The following is a 24,966-nucleotide window of genomic DNA, read 5'->3' on the forward strand; positions in this document are numbered from 1 at the left end:
GACGGTGACGTGTGTGCGCCACTGACAGATTCTTCACTCCTATTGGTTGTTGCTCGCGAAATTTGCTGTTCATTTGCATAAAGTTAAACAATTTGTAACTTTTATCGCTTGACACGCCCACATTCTGTCGCCAACGGTCACTGTCGCTCGTGTCGCCGGAAGTCGCCAGCTCTCCATTGAAAATGAATGGGAGCATGTCGCTTTGTCGCTGGCAGTGTGAACGGGGCTTCGTTCTGCGACTGAATAAATGCACTTCTTGTCAAGAGAAAAAGTGGCAGAAGCAGCAGTTGTGAGTGGGGTGGCCAACCCTAGCCCCGCCCCTGCGTTAATTACGTTAAATATTTTTAACGCGTTAAACTGAAAAAATTAATCGCCTGCGTTAACGCCCTAATTTTGACACCACTAATTATATAATTATATTGTATATTATATATACATACATATTATATATATATATCTGTGTATATATATATATATATACTGTATATATGTGTATATATATATATATATATCTGTGTGTGTGTGAGTGTAAATAAAGTAATACAGACACACATATATTATACTTATTTTTATATATATTTATATTTAGAATTTTAAATGTAACTTATCATTTGTTTCTTTCCTACTTTGTCCTTCAAGCCCGTTAGTGTTTCTGATCTTTATTGTTATTAATGTGCAGGTGTCTGCTGAGAGTGAAGTCAATAAGATGACCAATGCCAACCTGGCTGTGGTGTTTGGGCCCAACTTGCTGTGGGGGCAGGATGCTTCCATGACACTCAGCGCGATCGGACCAATCAACAACTTCACCCGCATCCTGCTCGACCTACATCACAAGGTCTTTATCCAGTGAGGAGCAGGAGAACTTTTCACAATGACTCCTCTCTGGTTATTGTCCCTCCTAGTTCCATAGCTTTGCTCCTCTGTGGCTGTGCCCTGTCCTTAATGTCTCCCTTAGTATTGCCAAATGCATGAGTATTTTAACTGGGCGAAGCTACGAAAAAAGGATACTGGAGGGCGCAGAGTGGTCAAGCTGTCACAAACGTTTAGGCTGTGATCAAATTCTGACAATCGTCTCCTGTCTTTCCTGCAGAAGTCATGTAGCTGCTGTCAGACATAATGGTACTGCACAGGCACTAGAGTTTTATATGGTCTGTTAGCAGAGGCCTGAATCAATAAACCAACAAAGTGTACAGGTAGCTGCTTTCATTTTTATTTTTTGGTAGCTCATCAGCTATACTTCGGAAATTTTTTTGTTGGACTTTACAGAATTCATTTCAGTTAATTTTTCCAAGTAAAATTAGACTAAATGCACACGTCCTCATTTTTGTAAACCATAGTTGGCACAAGCTATGGACAAGTATAAAGCACTACTACTCAAACTTGAAACACTTTTTTTTTTAAACATGCTTATTTCATTTAACATAAAATATATGATATTATGTATTGTCTCAAAGAGCTTTCATTCAGTCTTCGTTTATATTATCATATCATTATATTTTTATTATTTCTATAATCTGTTTCATCTTTTTTTGGTGTCTCAGTGGCTCCAGGAACAGGGCAGATGCTTTATGGCCAGCACAAATTTCCTGATGCTGAAACAGAAAAGTAATTTTTCTGATCAAAACCTGTATGTGTGTGTGTGTGTGTGTGTATACATTTATACATATGTGTATATATATATATATATATAATATTCACACACACGTATGTCTGCCAACAGTTCGCTTTTTCTCTCTGTATGTGTGTGGTTTGTTCAGTAATGCTGTTGTATTATTCTACCCAGACATATTTATTTTGGCCAAAGATTATATGGTTAAACTGTTTGTGTGATCAAATTGATTTGTAACTTGGAAGACGTACTGCCTGTCGGGGACAGTGCCATTACACATGGGTGCATTTGAAACAAAAGCCCAAATCAAGAAAGAAATAGCAAAGAACAATTTGATGTCATTTTGTCCTCTCAGTAAAATTGTTGTTTTATCTTTGAGGAAACATATCATAAGTGTGATGAGTTATTACTGGTGTACTGGAGTACATAAAAGTACAGCGACATTTTAGTTGTATCACAGGGCTCTGTACGTGAAGTGAATCGTCCAGATTTTGCACAATAGAGTCTTGTTTCATGGGTCTGAAATCCCCCCAAAAAAACAAAGCAGGTACTTGGGTACTAATTATTTAGCACTAATGAGTTAAGTGTCATATGCCTTGATATAAAATTGTAACTGTTTACTGTGTCATGTAAACGTCCTATTCATGTCAATCCATCCGAGCATTGACATGTGGACCAGTGGCTTAAATAGTTTTAGACAAGCGCCCTCAAACCTAAGTGTATGTGTGCCTTAATGGAGTGAATTGGCGACGATATTAGCTGTTAAATTCCCTTTCTCTGGACAGATCTGTGAACTTTGTGCCATTTTGTTGTATCTGTATCCAAACACCTTCCTGTTTACCTGTACTGTAGACATGTATATCTGGTTTCCAGGTGGAACTTATTACTTCTTTTGTGAAGGTTCTTTTCTTCCATTTTGGCTGTTAAAATGTATCCTGTGCTTTTGAAATCTTTACTTTTGTATATCATGTTGTGATATCAGAGTAATAAATTGTTAGAGATGGTGTAATATTTTTTTCCCTCTCTGGATGCTTTTTTTAAACATCCACAGGTTTTGGTGAGCAAATAAAAACACTTTTACCACAGTTTCTTTAAATACGGATAAAAGCGGGCAGTTATATTTAATTGGCGTTTACATATTTTGTCCCAAAAATAACTACCCTGTGAGGAGTATAATAAACTAATTATAAATACAGGTAATTATATCTTATTTTGGAACACAATCATTGCCAACAACATCATCTATAAAGTGCAGAAATGGCATATAGCTTAAGAATACAAACAGTAATTTGATTACATAGTTAAGGTCACACGTTTTGTTCAAATGAAGTAATACAAATATAAAATTATTTTTGAGGTAGGCTGCATATAAAATGGATCTGTTGCACTAGATATAATTGTGTTATTTGAGGTTGGCATGTTCTACATGAATCAGAAACAGGTCATGCCTCGCTTATAAATGCGCATGTGTGTGTATTTGACAGAGCAGAGATGTGGGTAATGGTAATTTGTGTGCATGTCTATAATGTGAGAGGGACTGTGTGATGATGTGTGCGCACTGTTCCTGTAGGGAGGAGATTCTCTGGCTCCTCACACCCAGCTGAATCTCAGTTTCAGGGGCCGTAGAGCTCACCAGAGGATACAGAGCCTTGCTGACCTGAAAGGAACACAAAAGTTCCAGGAGCATTTTAAACCCCCACATATAACCTACATCCAGTACTTCCACATACTCAGTGCAGTGATATTTACCTGTTCCAGGCCAGTGAAGGCCACCCCAAGGTTCACTCCATTTCGGAAGAAAGTCAGTGTTCCAGTGTTCAAGTCCAGCAAAACCCCAATGACTGTATTTCTTTCATAAAAAGGCTCTGTGTATTTTCGACTCCTTCCATTATGCCAGACGAAGCCTTTGTATGATAGACCCCAACTCTCACTGTCAATGCCTTTGATAAACAATAACAATAAAATAAACAGTTAAAATGATTCAAAGAAAAGCATTGTGTGCTTTTGTATGGTCTACTTGTTCTGTACGTTTCCTCCCTTGTTAATCTAGGTGGTGTTGATAATTAAAATTCCTGTTTGATAATTAGATGATGTCATTCATTTTTAGGTTGTCAAGTAAGATCAACCTGAGGGAGTTTAGGTCTGTGCTGAGCGGAGCTGGGCTGGGCTGATTTGGTAGAAGAATAAGCATTCCTAAGAGGAACATGACTGTACTCACCTATGAGGTTAACAAACTTTTGATCCCGTGTGCAGAAGTGCATTTTGGGTACCAACCCAGAGCTTCCATATGGAGGCTCTAGGAACTCGATCTCCCAGTAATGCTCACCGTGAGTGAAACCTTACACAGAAATATGTGTTATTCTGTAGTAATGAATCAATTATTATTAGAAAATTATACCACAACACATGATAGTTATCCTACAAAGCAATACTCTACTAGAGCATAATTAAAGCCTTACTAGCATTATAATTGCTAGTTAAAAAATTTACTTGAACCAGGCGTGTTGCAAAGGAAACTAGCACTTAATGTTCAACTTATCACTGAACGTTTATACTGCTAAAGCAGTATCAGCTTGATTAAATGTAAGATTGTACTTTAATAATAAAACTAGCTGACTTAATGTGAACAACAAAAACAGCGTTTATCCCTCACTAGTCTCACCTTTGGTGCCTCTGACCCAGGGGCGTAGCAAGCTTTTCAAAAGTGCGGGGGATGGATGTGGTTTGTTTATTAACAATAAAAACGATGAATACAGTGACGCGGGTGTTGAACCCTCTCACCGGGAAAAGATCCCCCACGGGTGCGACGCCCCTGCTCTGACCCCTGCAGTGCCCTGACTGTCCAACAGAGGGCTGACATGAAAATATACAGCTTGTCGGCATAGAGACAGATGAGCATCAGGAGATTTACTGTCCGGATCCCATTCCCAACTCTCCCAAGTGTGACTTCTAAAAGCGCGCAACATTTGCTCTCTACAACACACAGCATATATACATATTAATGACTGTACAGTTAAAAAACATATAATTAGCTATCCAATGTCCCCATTACCAAAAGCAATGGGGGGTTTTGCCATCATTTGATAGTTTGCTATCATTCGAATATTTTTAAGTTAAATATACATGTTATTACATACAGACGACGAGTGTACCATGCTGAGATATCTAGACTTATTTTTTGACATTTCTAAACGCGGAGACCATTCAGACGGGTGCGCACGACGCACACATCTACTATAGAGAATGAGGAGTTACGTCACGACCTTTTCACTCCGCATTGCATTTCGGGAAGGCGCCGCCATATTAGCAGGATACGCTATCCGTTCCCATGGTTACTTCTCATTCTCTATAAGGATAAATGCTTATCTTTGGGGAATTCCAAGATGGCGGAGTGAGCGGTCGCGTTTATGCAGGCTCTGAGGAAAATAGCTTGAAACGTCCTAAAATTGTTATCTCTGACATTAAAAACCAACCAGTAGTTAAGTTATTTTCAAGTTTGTTTCAACTTGTGCACTTGTTGCGCTAACTACACAAGTTTTCTCCTTTTACTTAAATGTAAACGATGGCAAACACCAACCAAGCAGATACCAGGCTAGTTGAGCATGACTACAACTTAAATGCTCTCGCAGAGGCATGTGATGAAGAAGAAATTGAAGATATGATGGTAGAAACTGCCAAAACAAGACATGACCATACACCTCTGCCCAGCCCGAACCCTAAGAAAGTAAGAACAAAGGCGAAAGACAAAAGTCAAACAAACAGACGAAATAACAAATGAAGTGATTTTCGATGCAATTCAAACTCTAAAGCCTTCCTAAAACAAGGCTATGCACTTACTGATGGACTCCGATTTGACCCGTAACTGACGAACACAAGGTAACACGTAGACTCGTTAGAGCAATCAAGATTGCCACATATCAGATGGAAATAATCTGATAAAACTGTTTAAGAAAAGGTGTTTAACTAAAGGCAATACTATATGTTTTAGTTGGTATGGTTTTGTTATAGAGTTATTAAGGACAACATGTTCACTTCTGCGTTTAAAGTTGAGTGTGTGCTGAGAGCTGAGACAGTTATACATTAATTTATTTTATGTCTATTTCTTTTCTATCTTTGAATGCTAGGGGGTTAAAAAACAGTGTTAAGCGTAAAGCTATTTTTTTATTTTGCAAGGAACAGAAAGCTAACTGTGTTTTCTTACAAGAGACTCATTCTGCTTTAAATAATGGAAGATTTTGGAAAGTTCAGTGGGGTGATTTAGCCCTGTTTGCACATGGATCTTCGCACTCAGCTGGAGTGATGGTATTATTTAACAGATTTGAAGGCTCTGTAATTGTTCATAAAGGGGAAACAGAAGGCCATTGGTTAATGATAGCAGTAGAAATTCATGACAAATGTTATATATTACTCTGTATTTATGGTTATAATAACAAAGTGGCTAATAGAGAAATGTTTGATAAACTTGGTAAATTGGTAAATGAATGGAAAAAAAGTATAATGCAGAAAATGTGATAACAGGGGTTGACTTTAATATAGTCCCTGATGTATGGTTAGACAGGAGACCTCAAAGAGGTTCACATTCTGTGTATAATGATACTATATTGAATTTCTGTAAAACTGTAAATGTGGTTGATTACTGGAGGGTATCTAACCCAAACAGCATTCAGTATACATGGTTTAACTCCTCAGGAAATGGACAATGTTCGAGATTAGATTATTGGCTTATTTCTTGTGAACTATGTAAAATTGTCTCGGAATGTAAAATTACAGCTGCCCCACTTACAGATCACTGTATGGTTACTCTGTCCTTATTAGTCTTTTTTCCTTTTAAGACTGGTAAGATTTTGTACCCTTTATTTATTTATTTTTATTTTTTTTCCCTCCTTGAACCCTCCTCAAATGTTTAAAGAATGTTTGTTTTGGTTATTGTTATTGTATGTGTTTAAATGTAAAGCGTTTTCCTCTCATTAGAAAACTGTAATCTAGAAAGCGCTTCTGGATTAAGACAGCGATTTCTAAAGTTCATATTTTGGGCTCATCTGTTTTTCCACACATATTATGCTTTATTAGTAAGATGTGTGTACAGAATGTGGTCTTTAAATATCACTGTCGGCAAAAAAAACATATTGCATTGTCCAGTTTTCTCTCAGAACGATTATCTGAGTTACTATTGCAATCCTCGATGCAGTATGAATGACATACACTGGTGACATTTTTTACAATCACGACAAACAATCAAATACTGCCCTAAACTCAATAGCGGAAAGCCAGCGCTATCCTGCAAGTATGGCGGATAAACAAAGCAGTTTCCCAGAACTCAACGCGGCGTTACGTCACATTCTCATTCTTTATAGAGAAAACATACATGATTTACCAAGTGTATGCTAAATGATGTAATCCGAAGTGTAATGAAGAAGCAACTAAAACTTTCTTTTGGGCACTTGAAATCCGCTTTTAAAGAGGAATTTACATTTTTAAAAGCATATATGCGTTTACACGTTTACATAGATGCGTTCCGATAGCTGGACGACAGAAAAACATTTCACAACTGCTGTCAAAGCAAATTTTCATCCTAATTTGGAAGTAGGCGTGCATTTGTGCTACGGCGCTCATGAATTTTAAAATAGACGCTGCTGACGTTGCTTGGTAGCCTTCATAGGTAGCCTTTCAGTAACGCACCCTAATTAATATTCATAAGCCAAGCATTCGACATTCCATTGGGCGAACGACGAGCTAACAAATATTCATTAGCTAGTGGAACTCCAAGGTTTGCGTAAAGGAGACACAATGTTTTTTGACCAGCTCAGCATATAGGGGAAACAAAAACAGGCCTGTCTGAAATAAATCAGTTTATTACCCAACATTTACATGCCATATTAACAAAGTGAGGAGAGAAAGAAGACACTTAAAATAATAAAAGAAGGTCCAGCTCCTAATGACTTGCCAAACATAAGCTTTAAAAGAAAAGAAAAGGGAAAAAAGCATTCATCACCATTTAAAGACCTGATGAGTAGTAATGATAAACTGTCCCTAATTTAAAAATAAAAAATTAGAAGTATGAAAAGTTATGGTAAAATGCATTTACAAGAACCAGGTAAGCAGACACAGACTCACAATTCACTGTTGTCGATATTCACTGTAGTGTCGTTCATGTTTAAGCCTGGACATGCTCTCAGATTATTCAAGTTTTCCCCTCACATTAAAGTTGTAGAGAATTTGTATGGTGTCAGCAGTACAATGACAGAAATCTGCTTCAGTGACTAGTCAGTGAACTACATGTGATGAGCAAAACAAAAATAAAGGCTGGTACAGGTTTATACATTCATTACAGTGAGCTTTACTTACACAGTTCTGCTATTTTAATAAATACAAGGGTTGGAAATTTTATGTTGCTCAGTTCCATTAACAGATGCTGTTCTCCTTATACCTCAGTTCACTTTTTTCTTGAATGATGATTCTCTTCATAGCTCATTGCACAAGGAAAAACTGACACAAAACAGGGTTAATGAAGACATCCAATGAGGGATGCTTCAGTGAAGGAAGCAAGAAGAGTAAAGAAGTTGTGAAGGAAGCAATCTCTGTTCTGTTCTATTGTAGCGTGTCCACAAATGCATCAAACTCATCAATGTTCTTCTCATAAATGGCCAGTTTCTCTGGAAGAGAATCCTGCAAAAATACATGTTCACTTTACCAAACATCTAATAATGAACACATCACAATGTTACCGAAGTTTTAACATCATACTACGGCATGAATGTGAATAAATCACCCTAAGTACTACATATAAACAATACTTGCAAATATTTTCTACCCTTAAGATTTTAACACCAACCCTGGGTTTGGTGCTAAAAAACTACCTGTAATGTAATCATACCTATATGAATACTCTCTATGTCTCTACTCTTATGTACAGTGGGTACGGAAAGTATTCAGACCCCCTTAAATTTTTCACTCTTTGTTATATTGCAGCCATTTGCCTTTCTTGCTTTAAAGGTCAACCTGTCCCATATAGATTGCAAACATGTTCAGTATGTGCTGTGATGAGAATGTGTTTGTTTCTCACCAAATCCTCAGCCATAGACTGAGCGCTGACATCGATGGACAGGCTTGCAAGCTGAGGAGGGTTTTGAAACTCTCTATAGAAAGTTCCCAGATCCATTGGCAAAAGGTCATCCTTGGAGAATGCTGGTTTCTGTTTGGCACACAAACACAGAACTGGTCTTTAAACATAATATGAACCATATCTGACTTTTACCATACATTTAGAACAGGGATGGGCAGCCTTAATCAAACACACCTGTCTGTAATTTTCAAGCAATTCTGAAGACTTAAGTCAAATATTGTCTTATTATTGGGAGATGCAAGGGTCTGTAGTACTTTCCATTGGAAAAAGCCTAACTGCTAACTTGGATCATGTGAGGCATCTCAGCCAATCATACAACAGCCTCGGTCTCCTTCCCTTTGTACCGCCAAAGCCAAAGCGTTAGCATTAGCCGTTACACTTTTTTGGCTAAAGGTTGCAGGCTTGCCTTCCAATGGCTTTGCTCAAGTTAGATTTTTCATGTGTGTTTGTTTAGGGATGGAGCTAAACTCTGCAGGACAGTAGCCATCCAGGACCGGAGTTGCCCATCCCTGACTTAGAAGGTTTGACTAAACAAGATAATCAATACTTGCTTGTTTACACAACTGGTTTCACAGTCCAATTCTCATGTTCCAGCTGCCCACACCAAGCAAGATTGTCTTTTCTTGTTTTTAATTCTCCAGTAGAATTTGTATTGGTTTTAGCCCAACGCTAGAGCTCTGATCAACACCAAAACAGTGCTGCTCTGCCATGCAGAAACAGACTTAAAAAAAAATAACATGATCAAGCAGGTCTCTTTGGGCCTCTCTTAAGCAACATCAACTCACTAGCTTCAAAGACTTCCAATTGTTATGGGATACTGCATCATTCAACGCTGTATTTATGAAATAAAAATTGAGAAGAGTAAAGTCTTCTTTAGATTTATTAAACATCAAACTTATGTAGCTTTCTCTCAGGTCAGAGTCTAAGTTTCTTTTTTTGATGAATAATTGACTTATCTGGATCACAAGATGCTCTGTCAAGGGCTTGATAAAACTCCCTTTTGCTGTCAAACCTCTCACAAGAGGAATCAAAAACATCAAAATGCCTACCAAAACCCATCTCTTTAATGATACTCATCAGTTCCCATTCACTCAATGTACTGATGCAGTGCCTTTCAATGTGCTCGCTGTTACATACAGTAGTTCTCAACAGTACAGCAGATATTGATAAGTGAATTTGTATTATATGTTGGTGCACTTACAAAGTCAACCATGACAAAGTCGTCTTGTGGCTGCCCCCCACTGTGGCTCGAGCTGTTTGAGTGCAGGCTGCCTTGCAAGGGAGACGAAGGAGCTGGGGATGGAGGAGGGTGCACCTGCAAACAGAGAAAAACACCTCTAAATCACAAAGAAAATGAGGAGACAGTGGATGATGCAGTTGCACACTAAGGACACGTAGTGTCCAAGTGGGTTTTCTTAATTTGAAATACATAGTAAATATGGGTGTTTTTTGGTTTCAATACCATCGGGTCGTTCACCTCCAGGTCATTGGCTCTTGGAGTGAATGCAGCAAAAGGAAGATCCAGGCTGGTTGTTGTCACCTGAGTTCCACACATACACAGCACATCAGAATGCATTTCCCCCTGAACATGACAGTGTTCATAATTTTTCAGTGTTCATCAAATTCATAATTTTATTCATAAAAATGCATTAAATTGATCAAGTCACAGTTACGACATTTAAAAAGATTTCTATTTCAAATAAATGGTGTTATTTTGATCTTTCTATTCAACAAAAAAATTCTGAAAAGTTCACAATTTCTACAAAAATATTAAGGAGCACAATGTTGCTCAACATTGACATTAATTACAATAAGTAGTAGAAGAAATGTTTCTTAAGCACCAAATCAGCATATCTGATTGATGTTGATTTTAACGAGAACTATTTCAATATACAATAAGGTAATTTTTGTTCTGAAAGTTATTATAAATTATTAGTGTATTCTAACCTGAGTGGTGGCTTTGTTGACAAAAGCACCAACTTTCCTGGTGAAGGTGGTCTCTAGAGCATCACAGAACACAGTCTTCACCTCGCTACCACACACACACAAACATGGAATCAAATTTAGCTGAATTGATAAATGAAAAATCAGTATTGAACAGTCTGAATCTCTTCACACTCTTACCTACTACAGGATGTGGGCTGTGCCGGCTGAGGGGACTGTCCATTGGGGCATGATGGGATACGACAATGCTCAGCTGCAGTGCCATGATTAGGCTGAGCCGGCACCTGTGGGACTCCACCTTCTTTACCCGGCACAACCATCTGATTTGGAAGAGACACATACATGGCCACCTCAGTCAGGTCAGAACGACACAAACAAACCCATTTCTGTAGACAGGTGCAAGTAATTCCAAGCAGCTCTTCTACATCAGAAGGGATCAAGGGCATGAAGTTATGATAGGGAGGGTGGGGCTTCTGCATGTGTGTATGCGCTGGTGCATTGTGTGCCGTACCTGGTGAGGATGTGCACCAGCAGTAAAAGCCGTAGGATGGCACAAATCCACAGTTCCCAGGGCCGGAGTCTGATATGACAGACGAGAGCTGTACAGCTGAGACAGAGATATTCATATCACAAATAAGAGTCGAATGTCAGATTAAGAGGTCAGCTTTTTAAATCTGGTCCTGTAAAAACCTCACTGCAGAGCAGAGAGCAAGAAGGATCAGAGTAGTTGTCAGAGCAAACACACAAATGCTTCAAGTAAAACAGCAGGCAGGTCAGCTCAAGGAGAAGGCAGCAGTGATTGTGTGCTTTTGTCGGAGCAGTGCTCAAACAATCTCTTGTGTGAGTGATACTGTATAACCCTCTTAATTAAAAGGTTATACAAGGTTATGAAGGGTAAGCAGTGGAGTATAGGTTACTGGGGCAGGCCACACACACACTTTGTACTTAATCTACCAGCTGCATGCGTGTACACACACTTCTCTCACACACACATACTGGACTCACTTGCTGTGAGACGCCAAGCCCCATGAGGGGAACCTTCAGTGTGGCCATCAGAGCCGGCTTAGGTGTCTTAAAATGTGCCTGACTTACAGTACACACACACTACATGCACACAGAAAGAGAAAGAAAGAAAGAAAAACAAAAGCAACAGCAGAAATGAAACCACTACCACAGAAAGAGATAACGGGGAGAGAGAATCTGATTTCATGGTCACATAAATGACTTTAATGCTAGTCTTCTGCAACCTCCAATACTACACAAGCATTATGTGGAAAGGTAAATACTGCAGCAAGATTGTACACCAAGACCAATGTTATTTTAGTATTATTTGTATACTATTTTAATATTTATTAATATTTTGAAACAGCATGTATTCCTATATTTTCTTTTCTCATTTAAATTTTAGTAGTTGTGTGCTTTTGTCATGTTATTTTAGTTTTTAAAAATATTTATATTTAGCTTATATATATATATATATATATATATAATTTTTATATTTTATTTTGCCTCTACTTCAGCTTTATTTCATTTAGTGAATTTAGTTAACAAAAACAACACTGTTCAAGACAGCTGACTAACCAAAAGCTGAGAAAAATAATGAAAAGAAAACACCTAAGAATAGGGAAGATATGTACTGTACTAAGCAGCAATCTCAGGTCATATTCATGGCTGCAGGAAAGCAAAAACCATAATCACATATAAAGAATGAGACCTGTTCATCAGGGAACAGTTGAAAGAGACTCATGAATGAAAACAGCTTATCCAAGGTTAACAGTTAATCTCTTAATGGCAGGCTGCACTGCACCTGTACTGAAGTCTGACCTGTGCAAGGAAGGTGGTGAAGGGTTATTTTTAATGGGATAGATGGATCGCTGATAGTGACGGCATTACCTGTGATGGTGGGGAGGTGGAAAAGGACGTGGTGCACACCTCCTGAGAGTCTTCTATTCCTGCATAAGTCCCTCCCTCATCTTCTCCAGGCGTTCTTAGAGAGAAAAAAGAACAGGCCAAAGGATAAGAAAGCAGAGTTGAATGAGCTTGAATACCTGTACTATCAGTATGTAAAAGTGAACTTCTGGTATTAAGGGTTTAATTCCAACTCATCTTGAACGCTGAAAAAAAAACAACACTTAAACATTGTATGTCTTTCTACTATACAATTAAAAAAAAAACGAAATATTAATTTTTACTATAAATAACAATTCAGGTGATATTCTACAATGCGATATATGCAACAGTTTGGGGTTGGTAAGATTTTTTAAATGTTCTGGAAAGAAGTCTCTTATGCTCACCAAGGCCACATTTATTTGATCAAAAATACAGTTAAAGCAGTAAGAATTTGAAATACTATTACAATTTTAAATTTTTTTTCTATTTTATGATGTCATTTATTCCTGTGATGGCAAAGCTGAATTTCCATTACTCCAGTGTCATATGATCCTTCAGAAATCATTCTAATATGCCGATTTGGTGCTAAAGAAACATTTCATATTATTATCAATGTTGAAAAGTTTAGTATTTTTTTGTAGGAACTGTGATATATATTTTTCCCATAATTCTTTGATGAATAGAAAGAACAGCATTTATTCGAAATAGAAATGTTTTGTATAGGGATGTAACGATTCACTCATCTCATGATGCAATATGATTCACGATACTGATTTCACAATACGATTTTCTTTAACAAAATGAGATTTAAGACAAATTCTAAATGAAAAGGTGTCCTTTTATTATTTCTCAGATAAAATGCTACACATTTCATGTCAAACAAGTGATAACAAAACTAAACTGTATTTTTAAAACAAATCCTAAATCAAATAAACAAAAAATTAAAAATTACAAGAAATCTCCTCATATAAACAAACTAAGGCTTTGTCTGTGCTCTTTCCATTTAAAATTAGAGGCAACCACTGCATTTTAATCACAATCCAAACAAAGATGCTGCATACATGCAGCATGAGCAGTTTGTGACTTAAATTTGATTGTATAATTTTGAAATTTAAAGCAAAAACAGAATGGTCTGACTTTAGCTTTGTGAAATTATGCTACATAAAACACATCTGAAGGAAACAAAAACAGCAGACGTACTGAATGGGATGCAAATTCAATCTCTGACAGTAGGTGGCGCTTATGGAACAGCAGCGATATAGCGTTTCCTTGGTTACCGCTGTAAACACAGCTGCACAGCGCTTTTGAATACTGCTTCAATATGCATTATGCAGAGGCACGATGAAAAGAAAATACCATTGAATTTTCTGAAGACAGTCAGTTCCCCTCAGAGATAAACTCATATAAACCCCCACCCCCAATTGTTTCGTGATTCGTTTAACATCTCAACCGCCTTGAATCATTGCATATTTGTATCGATTTTCAACCGGCTTGGCATCGTTACATCCCTAGTTTTGTAACAATGTAAAAGTATTCGTTGTCACTTTTGATCAATTTGTGTCATGCTGAATAAAAGTATTAATATGATCATATCTATGATTTTTACGCACCTGTAACTGCAGGGATGCATGTGTGCCATATTAGTGAAGGGACGCTCCACAAAATGATCAATGATGATACCCATGATAGGGCCTGTCCTCTCAAATTGCCTGTGAGACACGAGAACAATATCTTGCACAACAACACTACAAAACTACAATAACCATAATATCCGAATACTTGAATGCGTTGAATACAGGAAGATGTAATATATACCTTGAAGACATGAGGGCCAAATTAGTGCGATATGCACAGGACAAAGTGATGGTGCCTATGGGAGTGCCTACAACACCCACTCGCACTGACTGGAACCCTGCAGAGAGAAGTGAAGAAGATAAACAAATACTACAGAACATCTACATGTCCTTTATTAGTATTTTGAAGAGAATCCTTCATTATATTACCTTCCCCGAGACCTGTCAGCTGGACATCTCCAAAATAGATCCTATCATAGAGATATTAATAAGATCTGATTGTACATATGACATCCTGTTTTCCCTGTATGAACACATGTATCAAGCAATATAGGGCTTTGTGGAGCAAGACGAAAGTGTGTTGAGTACCTGTAGAGTATGACATAATCGTGCCCTTGTTTACGTGAAAGCTTGTAAGCAGGTGTCACCCTTGTGATGGCCAGCAAAGACTTGAGCAGCAGAGACAGCCGATTATAAACTGTATAGGACACTTTAATGTCCTTATCACACCTGGAAGAAACGCAAACCCTAGTTATGCCCTGGTATAGTAAATATTGACTTGTTGATAATGTATCAATCTTGACACAAAGCAGGTGTCAGCTGACTGCTTTGTCCTGTCTGTGAAGGGGAACTGTGTGGGCTTACTTTTCATTCATTTCCAAACACCACGTCTCCAGCTCCATGGAGTCTCCCTGCATGGGTAAACGCAATTTCTTAATACTCAAGTAAACATCTTTTATTAAGTTAGGCATTTTAAACATTTTGTTTCTTTTTATATTTTTGTCATGATACTGTTATTATATTGATGGTGAACTAAAAAAAAAGACCAGACCTCTGAGGTTTTGAGGGAGATCTCCACACACATGGATCGGCCGATCCCAGGCAGCTGTCCAGCAAGAGCTTTTTTTGACTCATGAGTCACCTCTGGGATGTCTTTAATTGCCAAATTAAACTGAATAAAAACATGAAAACAACCAGACAGGCAGATCTCACATTAGTTATGACGAAGAAAACAGGACCTCTGTATGTGAAGCGTCCTGGATGTGTCTTACCCAGTCTGAACCTGTCGGTGATGAAGATGAGCAAGTGCTGATCTTCTCTCCAAGCCGGGCTTGAACTATAATTTGCACTGTCTGAAAGACACACAGATAAAGCAAAGGATATCATCACCCTGTTGCCTGGCTGGGATACCAGATTTCATGAATGCAACAATACCCTTAGCACTGTAGTGTTTAATGCAATCACCTTCAAGGCAAAGAATTTGATGAATTTATCCAAGTCTTTCCTGTCCTGTGAGCTCAGATCACTATCCATTGTCGCACAAGCCTAACACATACAAATTAAAGACACTTTCCTCATTGAACATTGAAAAAGCTGATATAAACACAAAAATTAAAAAGGTACATAATACACATATCTGAAAGTCAGGTCAATTAGTAGGATACGATGGAGGAAAAAGCCCTCATTATAAAATAATAATGTACATTTACATTTATTCATATTTTAAAATCGTAACATATTTAGATACAACATGTACAAGATGAATATCATTAATGTAAAATACTGCATCATCTATTCTATCTAAAATTGTACTTTGTCAATTTAGTTGAATATTTGAATGACCGATGACAGACAAACAAACTAACAAAACAGGTTTTAATGAATAGCGAAGATGTCTGAAATGTAGATCTAACTCATGGAATTACTGAATAATAACCACCACTGTTATAACATATTACATTATTATAACATTATTATAATATAATAACAATAACTTGCCACTAGGGCCTTCTGTGCCAATTCTGGGGGCAGAACTAAATTTAACTTCAAAATATTTTTTTTTACAGATGTAAAAACATTAATTGGTCCACAATCACTAATGAACAAATAGACACAAAATCTTTGTGATGCATGCAGTAGACTTTTGGCAGAGTATTCAATATATTACAATGTCACAGATCACTATTTTCCAAAGATGCAAAATTAGATCAGTTAACCTCAAAACTGTTTCGACTAACGAAATCTTAAAAACGTTGATATTCAAATGAAAAGACAAAATGAAGAAGAGCAAAGCCATTCATCAAAAGTGTTGAGATTGTGAGCCTTCTATGATCAAGAGAAAAAATAAGGTGTGGGTCATCTTGTTTCATCCAACTCTAATAATAGTAATAATTAACGAATTTACTGGTGTCTTGGTGTCATTAATACTGTCGCGTCTCTACGGCAGCTCGCCTCCATGCATTTAAACATGTACTCAATAAAAAGTATTTTTGTTTTTCTTTGTGTGTGTGTGTATAATATATATATATATATATATACACACACACACACCTTGCTACGTGTACTGCGTTAGGCTAACCGAGACTTGTCATTTGCACTTATATATTGTTGCTCTTTTGTTAGTTTTGACTGCTTTTATTGTCCTCATTTGTAAGTCGCTTTGGATAAAAGCGTCTGCTAAATGACTACATCTAAATGTAAAAAACAACAACACAACACTAAGACACCTTCATAACAATCAATATCACATGACAGCTGCCAGTTCATCCGACTCGAGATTTGAAAACAGTAGACCTGCCATTTGTTTCTCACAGCCAAACATCTCAAATAGTTTACAATCATCTGTATGTGTATGCAGCCAATGCTAACTCCTTAGCAAAACATGCGCACATACTTACAGCTCATCACAGAGTGGAGATTGAACTGTTAACACGTAGAGTTTGACGTTACGTGAGCAAAACAGCGTGGCTGATGATCAAATACAGACTAATCGATCCTGTATTTTCAATTAATCACATCGTAGCACCACAGCGTCACACACTGACAGGCTCCCCGTTTTTGTTTATTTTGCTTGTTTGGCTAGGGCAGGAGTGACGTGTTGCCTGTAACGTTACCGATTCAACCACGCCACTTTCGTTGTTTTTTGAAATATGGTTTAAAGGACTGTATGCAATTGTGATATAATAAAGTTATATGCACATGTGTGTTATATCATGATATGCATCCGCCTGCTCTTAGTTTATTCTATAAAACAACCAATACAAATATCGAAAGTGCAGCCCCTGAACAGGAAGTTTGTTACGTGAATGACGTCACATCTCAATGTCGGCGTACACAAACAGTCGCCAGTGCAGGTAACGATTAACTCATTTTCAGTCAATCTGAATGTTTCCACTACCGTTGTGTTTATCAAATTTGTTCACTATGAGATAATGTAATTCAAGAGTTGGTTGCGTTCGGTTTTGTGTAAAATACTGTGCTGAGCCGACAAACTAGATCATATAACCAGCTCAGTTTAATTGCGGTAAGTAACGTTACTGTAATAAAAAATATGCGATTAGGTCAAGATAAGCTTTAAACTTGTGTTGTAAGCAGTCACACATTGAAGAAATCAGTGCATGCAGAAACATTTAGCACAAATATACCACTATATTTTGTGGTTTATTCCCTTGCCATTAAACTACAGAAACTAAGAAACGCTGATCTGTGGGTGTTCCTAATACAATGGCTGAGGGCGTGACAGCAATTTTGACATGTTTCTCTCTTCTGGCTAACGTAATTCATCTCTACGTTTCTCTTCCTCTTCTGGAAAGTCACAGAAATGCTATTGTGGATTTTTTTGTTCAAATAGGAAGGCACAAATTATATTTGTTGTGGTTTTCGTCCACCACTATAGAAGTTTACCCAACTATGTCGATTTCCGCTTCTGAGAAGCCCAGAAATGTGAAAATTTGGATGTTTATTTATTTAGTCACTTAGCAGATGCTTTTATCCAAAGCGACTTACAAATGAGGACAACAGAAGCAATCAATTGTAGTATTATAGTACTATACAGTATTATAGTAGTATTAAAACAGCTAAAAACAGATCCAAAACTAAAAGCTAAAACTTTATAAATACTACTTATACACATTTTAAAAATAAAGAAATTAAATAAAAATTACGTAACTAAAATTAAATAAAACTAAAACGTAATAAAAGACCTATACAGACATAATAAATTCAGACATAATTTAACTAAAATTTAAATAAATAACAAATAATACAAATCAAACGACATGCTAATGCTTACATGCTAAAAAACAACAACTTACTTACACATAATAAGAAATTGTTATAAAAACTGAAACAGAAGTGAAACAAGTAGTAGGAAAGAGGAGAAATAAAAAGCGATACTTATCCTTTGCCGGTGTCCCTGCCCAGATGTATCATGTTTTAGTTATTGACATGGCATTACATGACACTAGCTGACATTCACATGTGTCATTTGTCCACAGGTCCTCCTGAGTGTGTGGAATGGCAATCTCTATTGCAATCCTAGACTGTGACCTGCTGCTGCATGGCCGTGGGCACAAAACACTTGATCGATTTGATATCGAGACAGTGTCAGATGAATTCCTGCTGACAACATTTGGCTTCCCACGTGAGTTCATTTATTATCTGGTGGAACTGCTAAAGGACAGCTTGTTGAGACGGACACAGAGGTCACGAGCCATCAGCCCAGATGTTCAGATACTCGCAGCCCTGGGATTCTACACAACCGGGTCCTTCCAGAGCAAGATGGGAGATGCGATCGGCATCAGCCAGGCCTCCATGAGTCGTTGTGTTTCTAACGTCACTAAAGCTCTGATTGAGAAAGCACCAGAGTTTATTGGCTTCACTAGGGATGAGGCCACCAGGCAGCAGTCTAAAGAAGAGTTTTACCGAATAGCAGGAATTCCTAATGTCATGGGAGTAGTGGACTGTGCGCATATAGCCATTAAAGCTCCCAATGCAGACGACTCTTCCTATGTAAATAAAAAAGGATTTCACTCAATCAATTGCCAATTAGTATGTGATGCCAGAGGACTGCTGCTGAGTGCTGAGACACATTGGCCAGGTAGTCTGACAGATAGAACTGTCTTTAAGCAATCCAGTGTGGCAAAGCTTTTTGAAGAGCAAGACAATGACGAAGGTTGGCTTTTAGGTGAGACCCATAGTTTGGTTGCCATAGTGATTTTTCTTGACATTGCCAAAGTATCCTGTGAAAATTTTCTGTCTCTTGTCTCCAGGTGACAACCGTTACCCTCTGAAGAAGTGGCTGATGACTCCAGTCCAGAGTCCAGAGTCCCCTGCTGAGTACCGCTATAACCTGGCCCACACAACGACGCATGAGATTGTGGACCGCACATTCAGAGCCATTCAGACACGTTTCCGGTGTCTGGATGGGGCAAAAGGTTACCTGCAGTATTCTCCAGAGAAATGCTCCCATATCATCCAGGCCTGCTGTGTACTACATAACATTTCCCTGCAGTCTGGCCTTGACGCCTGGACTTTTGAGAGGACTGAGGCCACGGACCAATCAGGGGAGAATATCGATCTCAATGACACTGTCGACCCAGAGGCTCTCAGAGTTCGACAGGAACTCATCCAAAATCATTTCAGTTAGGATGGAATTCACCATTTAATTGTTTTAAAGATACACATAGCTATTGTTTTCCTGTATGCAAACATTTTGTTAAGGGATAGTCCCCCTCCCCCAAAAAACATTCTGTCATTTAATCATAATTTAACATTTTACTTGTTTCAAACTCATTTTTCTTCTGTGGAAAACAAAAGATGATATTTTGAAGTTTTAATTAATTTCATTGTATGGACAAAAGTAAGTAAACAAATAAATAAAAAACACTGAGATGTTTCTCAAAATATCATCTTAATGTTCTACAGGAAAAAAGAAAGTCAAAGTTTTAGAATGACTAAGTGAATGATGATGGAATTTTTGGGTGAATTATCCCTTTATGAATGTGCTTTTTGTCACTCTTTATTGGTCCTGTGAACACAAAAAACTGCAAAGCTGGAGTTTTTTTATTTTATTATTATTTACAAGTAATTTAGGAATGAGATATGGAAATGGACAGGGTATTTTATTACAAGTTATTGTCATTTTAATTTAGTTATTTTTGATATTTTACTCAACTTATAGACCTGTAAAATGTTGACATCAATAAATAACACCTCAACAATAGTTGTCTGTTTATATCTCTGTCACGTGCATTATTTGTTTCAAAACTTAAGTTCCACAGGAACAAATGACTTTCCAAACAAGGCAAACCTCTTGCTAGTTATTTATGAACTCAGCTTCATTCACATTGTTCATTTTGTTTAGTTCATATCATCAGAAACACCTACCTACTAAGAGTATCTTCCTCAAATATCTCTACTGATGCTCTGTAATCTGAGTAAAAGATATATCAGGGCAAAAATAAAAAGCTTTAATTTTAGCCCGGGTTAATGAATGGTTCTGTCTCTGCTGCTCCGTAGGCTCGACTGTCAAAGGCGATAAATCAGCTGGTTGTTTAATGAGTCTCGCAGTCGAGCCCGGTGATGAATGTGGAAAAAGAAGAGAGACCACGCTGAACAATGACGTGCTGTCCGCAGTGTCTCTCTCTCGCTCTCTCTCTGTGTGTGTGTGTGTGTGTGTGTGTGTGTGTGTGTGCGCGCGCTATTTCTAATGTCATTACTAAAAGCAGACAGACGGAGAGCGCAGAAGCAGCAGAGGCTGCAGCATATGAACTCCACAAGAGTCTCCACTGGAACACAGTGATATAGATTCAAGCACTGTTCGCACTTTTTGTGCGCGCGCGCTATTTCTAATGTCATTACTAAAAGCAGACAGACGGAGAGCGCAGAAGCAGCAGAGGCTGCAGCATATGAACTCCACAAGAGTCTCCACTGGAACACAGTGATATAGATTCAAGCACTGTTCGCACTTTTAACAACTTTCGGGAGCAAAGTAAGTATTTCTAGGGAACTTTGTTTCATTCTTTAACACAGTGCCTTGTATTTTAACTTTGTATTATACTCAGTTGCATCTGCTCTGCCGCATTTATCTATCATCTTTAGCGTAGCGGAAGTGCAGTCAAGCTTAACCCGAGAAAAAGCACCTGTTACTAACAGTAGCTCTGGTCATTTATTTGGCCTGCCTCTACGAGTGTTATTATAATATTCAGATATAATATTATCCACAGTGATCATGTCAGAATCTGTACGGAGGATGTTGAGGGCGAAGCTTGTGGTGCTGGGAAGAGATAACTGTGGGAAGACAGGTAACACTGCAGTGTTTTTTTTCGGGGTTAATGACTATTGGTTGGTCTTGATGACTAATTGATCTGTTTTTCTCTTTTGAACTCCAGCTCTGTGTGTCAGATTCATCACCAGACGTTTCATTGGAGAGTATGAACATAAAAGGGGTAACACAAGTGAAATACATACACAGTGGTGCTGTAAAGCGGGTTTCACGCTCTAAATATTTGTGTATCTGCAGTTTATTCATAAATTCATAAGTAATCTGAATCATGTGACATGCCATATACTTTTTGTGTCTCTTAGAGGTCACCTACAGGTGTCAGAAAATCGTGGACAAGGAGGCGATTGAACTGGAGATTTTAGACACAGTTAATAAGGTACAGAATGCCTGAGATTAGATCTGACAGTATGCTGTGTTGTATTTTGGCTCTTACCTATTAAGGGACCATCTCTTTGTCACTGTGCATCTGCCGCTGTGCTGTTTTACAGGCCTATTGTTCCGTAGACTCAAAGAAAGGCAGCAGGATGATCTTGCCTGGTCAAACAGCTGATGAGACACAGGACTCTCTGAACCATTCCATTCCTTTCATGTCTGCTGTGCTGAATCTCAGGCTGGTGGAGCAGCTTTAACAGCCCGCCTGCCACTGATCGTGTTACACAGTAGAGCAGCACTTGTTAATTCATAGGATTAGGCTGAAGCTTTACCGTCTGTGTAAATGCAGTAGAGTAGCGGTTCTGATATTTTGGAGGACTTTGATACACCCAGTTTAGGTCTTGGAGCCTGTACAAATGAGCTGATTATATAAATCAGGTGTGGGTAAAAGGATAGTTTATCAAAAATTAAAATTGTCATAATTTACTCACCATCATGCCGATCCAGCCCTGTATGACTTTCTTTCCTTTGCAGAACACAAAAGAATGTTTCTGTCATTACATTGAAACACTGAATGTCAGTGGGGTTTCATTTTTGGGAAAACTATCCTTTTAAATAATGGAGACATCCAAAATGTGCAGTGCTTCGACTTGAGATCCAGGATTGAGAACCACTGAATTTGAGAAGCAGGAGGTTTTGGGTCTATGGATTTCATTTACAGCCTTTGTGCTCCTGAATTGCCTTAAGAATCACATCTGTGAAAGTCTAGATGCACGTCACCTCCATCCTCACAGATCCGCACACATTCACTCACGTGCAGGAGATGAAGAACTACTCAAATGTGTGAATCTGTTTTCAGGAATGTGCAGGACCTGCTGCGTCGTCTCTGGAGAGTTCCATTAAATGGGGTGATGGGTTTCTCATTATGTACTCTGTGACGGATCGCAGCAGTTTTGAGGCTGTGTCGCGCCTGAAGAGACTGATTGACCACATTAAACAAACGCTTGGTAAGACCATTCAGATTGTGGATGTGAATGATCACAAACTAAGGAGAAATAGTAACACTGTTCTGCTATTAGCGCTACTGCTAGCCATCTTGTTTATGTATATGGTCCCTCCAACTAGCAAATAGCGCTGTTATCCATCAGTGTGACTCAGCCTGCCTTAATTGGTCTCAGTTCAGAGATTTCACCTCAGGCATGAACTCTTAATATAGTACACTGCAGCGTGTGAGTGTAAGTTTGTAAATGGCAGATAGATTACAACTCTGCAGTATTTTATTATACCATCCATCTCCAGGTACTGTCATTTTAATGGCAGTCTGTTCTTTGTCAGAGCTACAGCATCCATTACATCATTCTGTGTCTTTGTGTGTGTGTATATGTATCTTATTCCAGGTATTCCAACAGTCATCATTGCCAACAAATGCGACGTGGAGAATGGCCGAGTGGTGAGGACAGATGAGGGACAGGCATTAGCATCAGACCTGAGGTCAGTGCGCTTCATTTCTACTGATAACTGCACAGTTGTAAGTGATAGTATGAAGTACATACAAATATAGGTTAATTTAACTGAATTGTTTAACCCCAAGATGCATAAAAAAGGTCAAATTTACCCAGTAGGGTGTGGTTTTTGGAATATTTTTTCCATTGCAATTTTCATTTTTATTATTATTAATAATAATATTTATTATTATTATTATTTTTGATCAAATTATAAAAATTAAATCAATAAAGAAATACCACTATAATACTATTGAACTGTAAACTATTTCATAATAATAAATTGATTTTATATAAAATAATAACAATAATAGTTATTATTTATATAACAACAGTACAATTACAATATTTATTATATCAATATTTACTAATATTTATGTGTTTTTTTTCTTTGCTCTCGTTAAAATATAAAGCTTTCATTTTGGCAGGAAAGCACAGGGGAACTTTTCTTTTGAAATGCTTCTCTTTTTTTGACAACATTTATAAAGCATTCTCATTACAAACTTTGGAAGATGTTTGGTGCATGTTGCATTTTCAAATGCATGTTATAAGCTCAAATAAATGTATATATTACATATAAATATTGTATGTAAGCATCAGCCATGCCATTTATATATGTTTTGGACATAAGTTCTTTGAAAAAAACAAACATTTGTTTTTGGTCAAAATAATATTTTGTTAATAATATTTCATAATATTATCAGTCAATATTAATGAATATTATTTATTTATAATGTATTCATATATTTAATTTCAATAATTACAATTCATTTCTTTACACTCCATTATCCATCCTAATAAAAAAATTGATTTCATCACTACCAGTCAAAAGTTTGAACGCACTTCGATGATCTTCAGTTTGATTTAAATGCCTTCATTACATCATTTAATATTTGAATTGGAAGGTTTTGCTGTGTGTGCTAAAGGTAGGGTTTCACTGCTGATGTAGGTGCAGTTTCTTTGAGCTGTCTGTAGCAGAGGACGCTTCAGCAGTGGAGGCCGCGTTCGGGCAGCTGGTGCGTGAAGTGCGTCAGGAGTTTCTGCGCCACCTGCTGGCTATGGACAAGCGCTCACGAATGCTGCAGATGAGACATGCACTCAAAAACAAACTCACACGGAGTAAAACCATGCAGTGGTGATGACCAGAAAGACTAAACGCAGTTCAGACATGACAACCATAGTGCTGTATCCTGTAACCTTTTAGAGAACAAGTGCCTTTTGGATTTCCAAATACTGTCATGGACATTGTCACCTGTGTCCAGCAAAAAGTAGTGTGTTTTTTAAAGGTGCAGTGTGCAATTTATGTGCCACTGGCAGGAACAAACTGAATTGTGAAAATAATGAATTAAAACACTACCTTCCATTGTTTGGACAAACAGGTAGTCTCACCTCACACTTTTGCAGCTGACTGAGCTAGAAACTGACATGTTTGATAAACGGTTGATAATCTACAGCAGGGGTGTCAGACTCAATTCCTGGAGCGCTGGAGCCCTGCAGAGTTTAGATTCAACCCTAATTAAACACACCTGGGGGCTGTTTCATAAAACAAGTTTACCAAATAAGCCAGGCTTATTTCAGTTAGTCTGACTTATTTTCACTTGATTTGGTTTCATAAAGCAAAATTACCATAGCTCAAGCTCAGTCACTCTGGCAACTTATGCTGGGAA

At 37.8% G+C, this 24,966-nt stretch overlaps 5 protein-coding genes across 8 annotated transcripts in view; 3 read left to right on the forward strand and 2 right to left on the reverse strand.

The window, feature by feature from the left end:
- LOC107703283 (rho GTPase-activating protein 1-like) overlaps positions 1-2,612 on the forward strand; it is a 14,524-nt gene extending 11,912 nt beyond the window's left edge. Inside the window, exon 13 of the mRNA XM_016505853.1 lies at positions 680-2,612. Within this exon, the coding sequence (XP_016361339.1) occupies positions 680-850 (171 nt within the window). The 3' untranslated portion in view covers positions 851-2,612. The remainder of the gene's footprint in view (positions 1-679) is intronic.
- Positions 2,613-2,923: 311 nt separating this feature from the next.
- On the reverse strand, positions 2,924-4,278 carry LOC107703276 (SPRY domain-containing SOCS box protein 3-like). Its single transcript, XM_016505845.1, has 4 exons — positions 4,272-4,278; positions 3,828-3,947; positions 3,359-3,549; positions 2,924-3,266 (listed from the first exon to the last, which is right to left on the reverse strand). Exons 2-4 carry the CDS (start codon positions 3,868-3,870, stop codon positions 3,063-3,065), a joined length of 438 nt encoding a protein of 145 aa, XP_016361331.1. The 5' UTR covers positions 3,871-3,947; positions 4,272-4,278; the 3' UTR covers positions 2,924-3,062.
- Positions 4,279-7,448: 3,170 nt separating this feature from the next.
- Positions 7,449-17,214, reverse strand: LOC107703285 (autophagy-related protein 13-like). 4 transcript variants are annotated; one of them, XM_016505857.1, is made up of 18 exons: positions 17,038-17,214; positions 15,605-15,685; positions 15,412-15,492; positions 15,192-15,311; positions 15,005-15,051; positions 14,729-14,869; positions 14,570-14,610; positions 14,382-14,478; positions 14,177-14,275; positions 12,570-12,663; positions 11,682-11,780; positions 11,188-11,283; positions 10,857-10,996; positions 10,680-10,764; positions 10,195-10,314; positions 9,934-10,047; positions 8,673-8,801; positions 7,449-8,275 (listed from the first exon to the last, which is right to left on the reverse strand). In XM_016505857.1, exons 2-18 carry the CDS (start codon positions 15,671-15,673, stop codon positions 8,198-8,200), a joined length of 1,650 nt encoding a protein of 549 aa, XP_016361343.1. In that variant the 5' UTR covers positions 15,674-15,685; positions 17,038-17,214; the 3' UTR covers positions 7,449-8,197. The 4 variants fall into 4 exon arrangements, with proteins under 4 accessions (XP_016361343.1, XP_016361344.1, XP_016361345.1 ...); XM_016505858.1 differs by having other exon boundaries at positions 10,195-10,272; positions 17,038-17,213; XM_016505859.1 differs by lacking the exon at positions 11,682-11,780 and having other exon boundaries at positions 17,038-17,213.
- A 196-nt stretch (positions 17,215-17,410) lies between these two features.
- harbi1 (harbinger transposase derived 1) lies at positions 17,411-19,875 on the forward strand. The gene is made up of 3 exons (XM_016505861.1): positions 17,411-17,493; positions 18,637-19,325; positions 19,411-19,875. Exons 2-3 carry the CDS (start codon positions 18,656-18,658, stop codon positions 19,785-19,787), a joined length of 1,047 nt encoding a protein of 348 aa, XP_016361347.1. The 5' UTR covers positions 17,411-17,493; positions 18,637-18,655; the 3' UTR covers positions 19,788-19,875.
- A 1,136-nt stretch (positions 19,876-21,011) lies between these two features.
- Positions 21,012-24,681, forward strand: LOC107703287 (ras-related and estrogen-regulated growth inhibitor-like). Its single transcript, XM_016505862.1, has 7 exons — positions 21,012-21,131; positions 21,367-21,444; positions 21,532-21,588; positions 21,728-21,801; positions 22,657-22,804; positions 23,195-23,288; positions 24,249-24,681. Coding segments are annotated over exons 1-7 (642 nt in total). The 5' UTR covers positions 21,012-21,130; the 3' UTR covers positions 24,439-24,681.
- Positions 24,682-24,966: the final 285 nt, after the last annotated feature.

Source organism: Sinocyclocheilus anshuiensis, unplaced genomic scaffold, assembly GCF_001515605.1.
Source record: "Sinocyclocheilus anshuiensis isolate Anshui unplaced genomic scaffold, SAMN03320099.WGS_v1.1 scaffold947, whole genome shotgun sequence".
NCBI lineage: Eukaryota > Metazoa > Chordata > Actinopteri > Cypriniformes > Cyprinidae > Sinocyclocheilus > Sinocyclocheilus anshuiensis.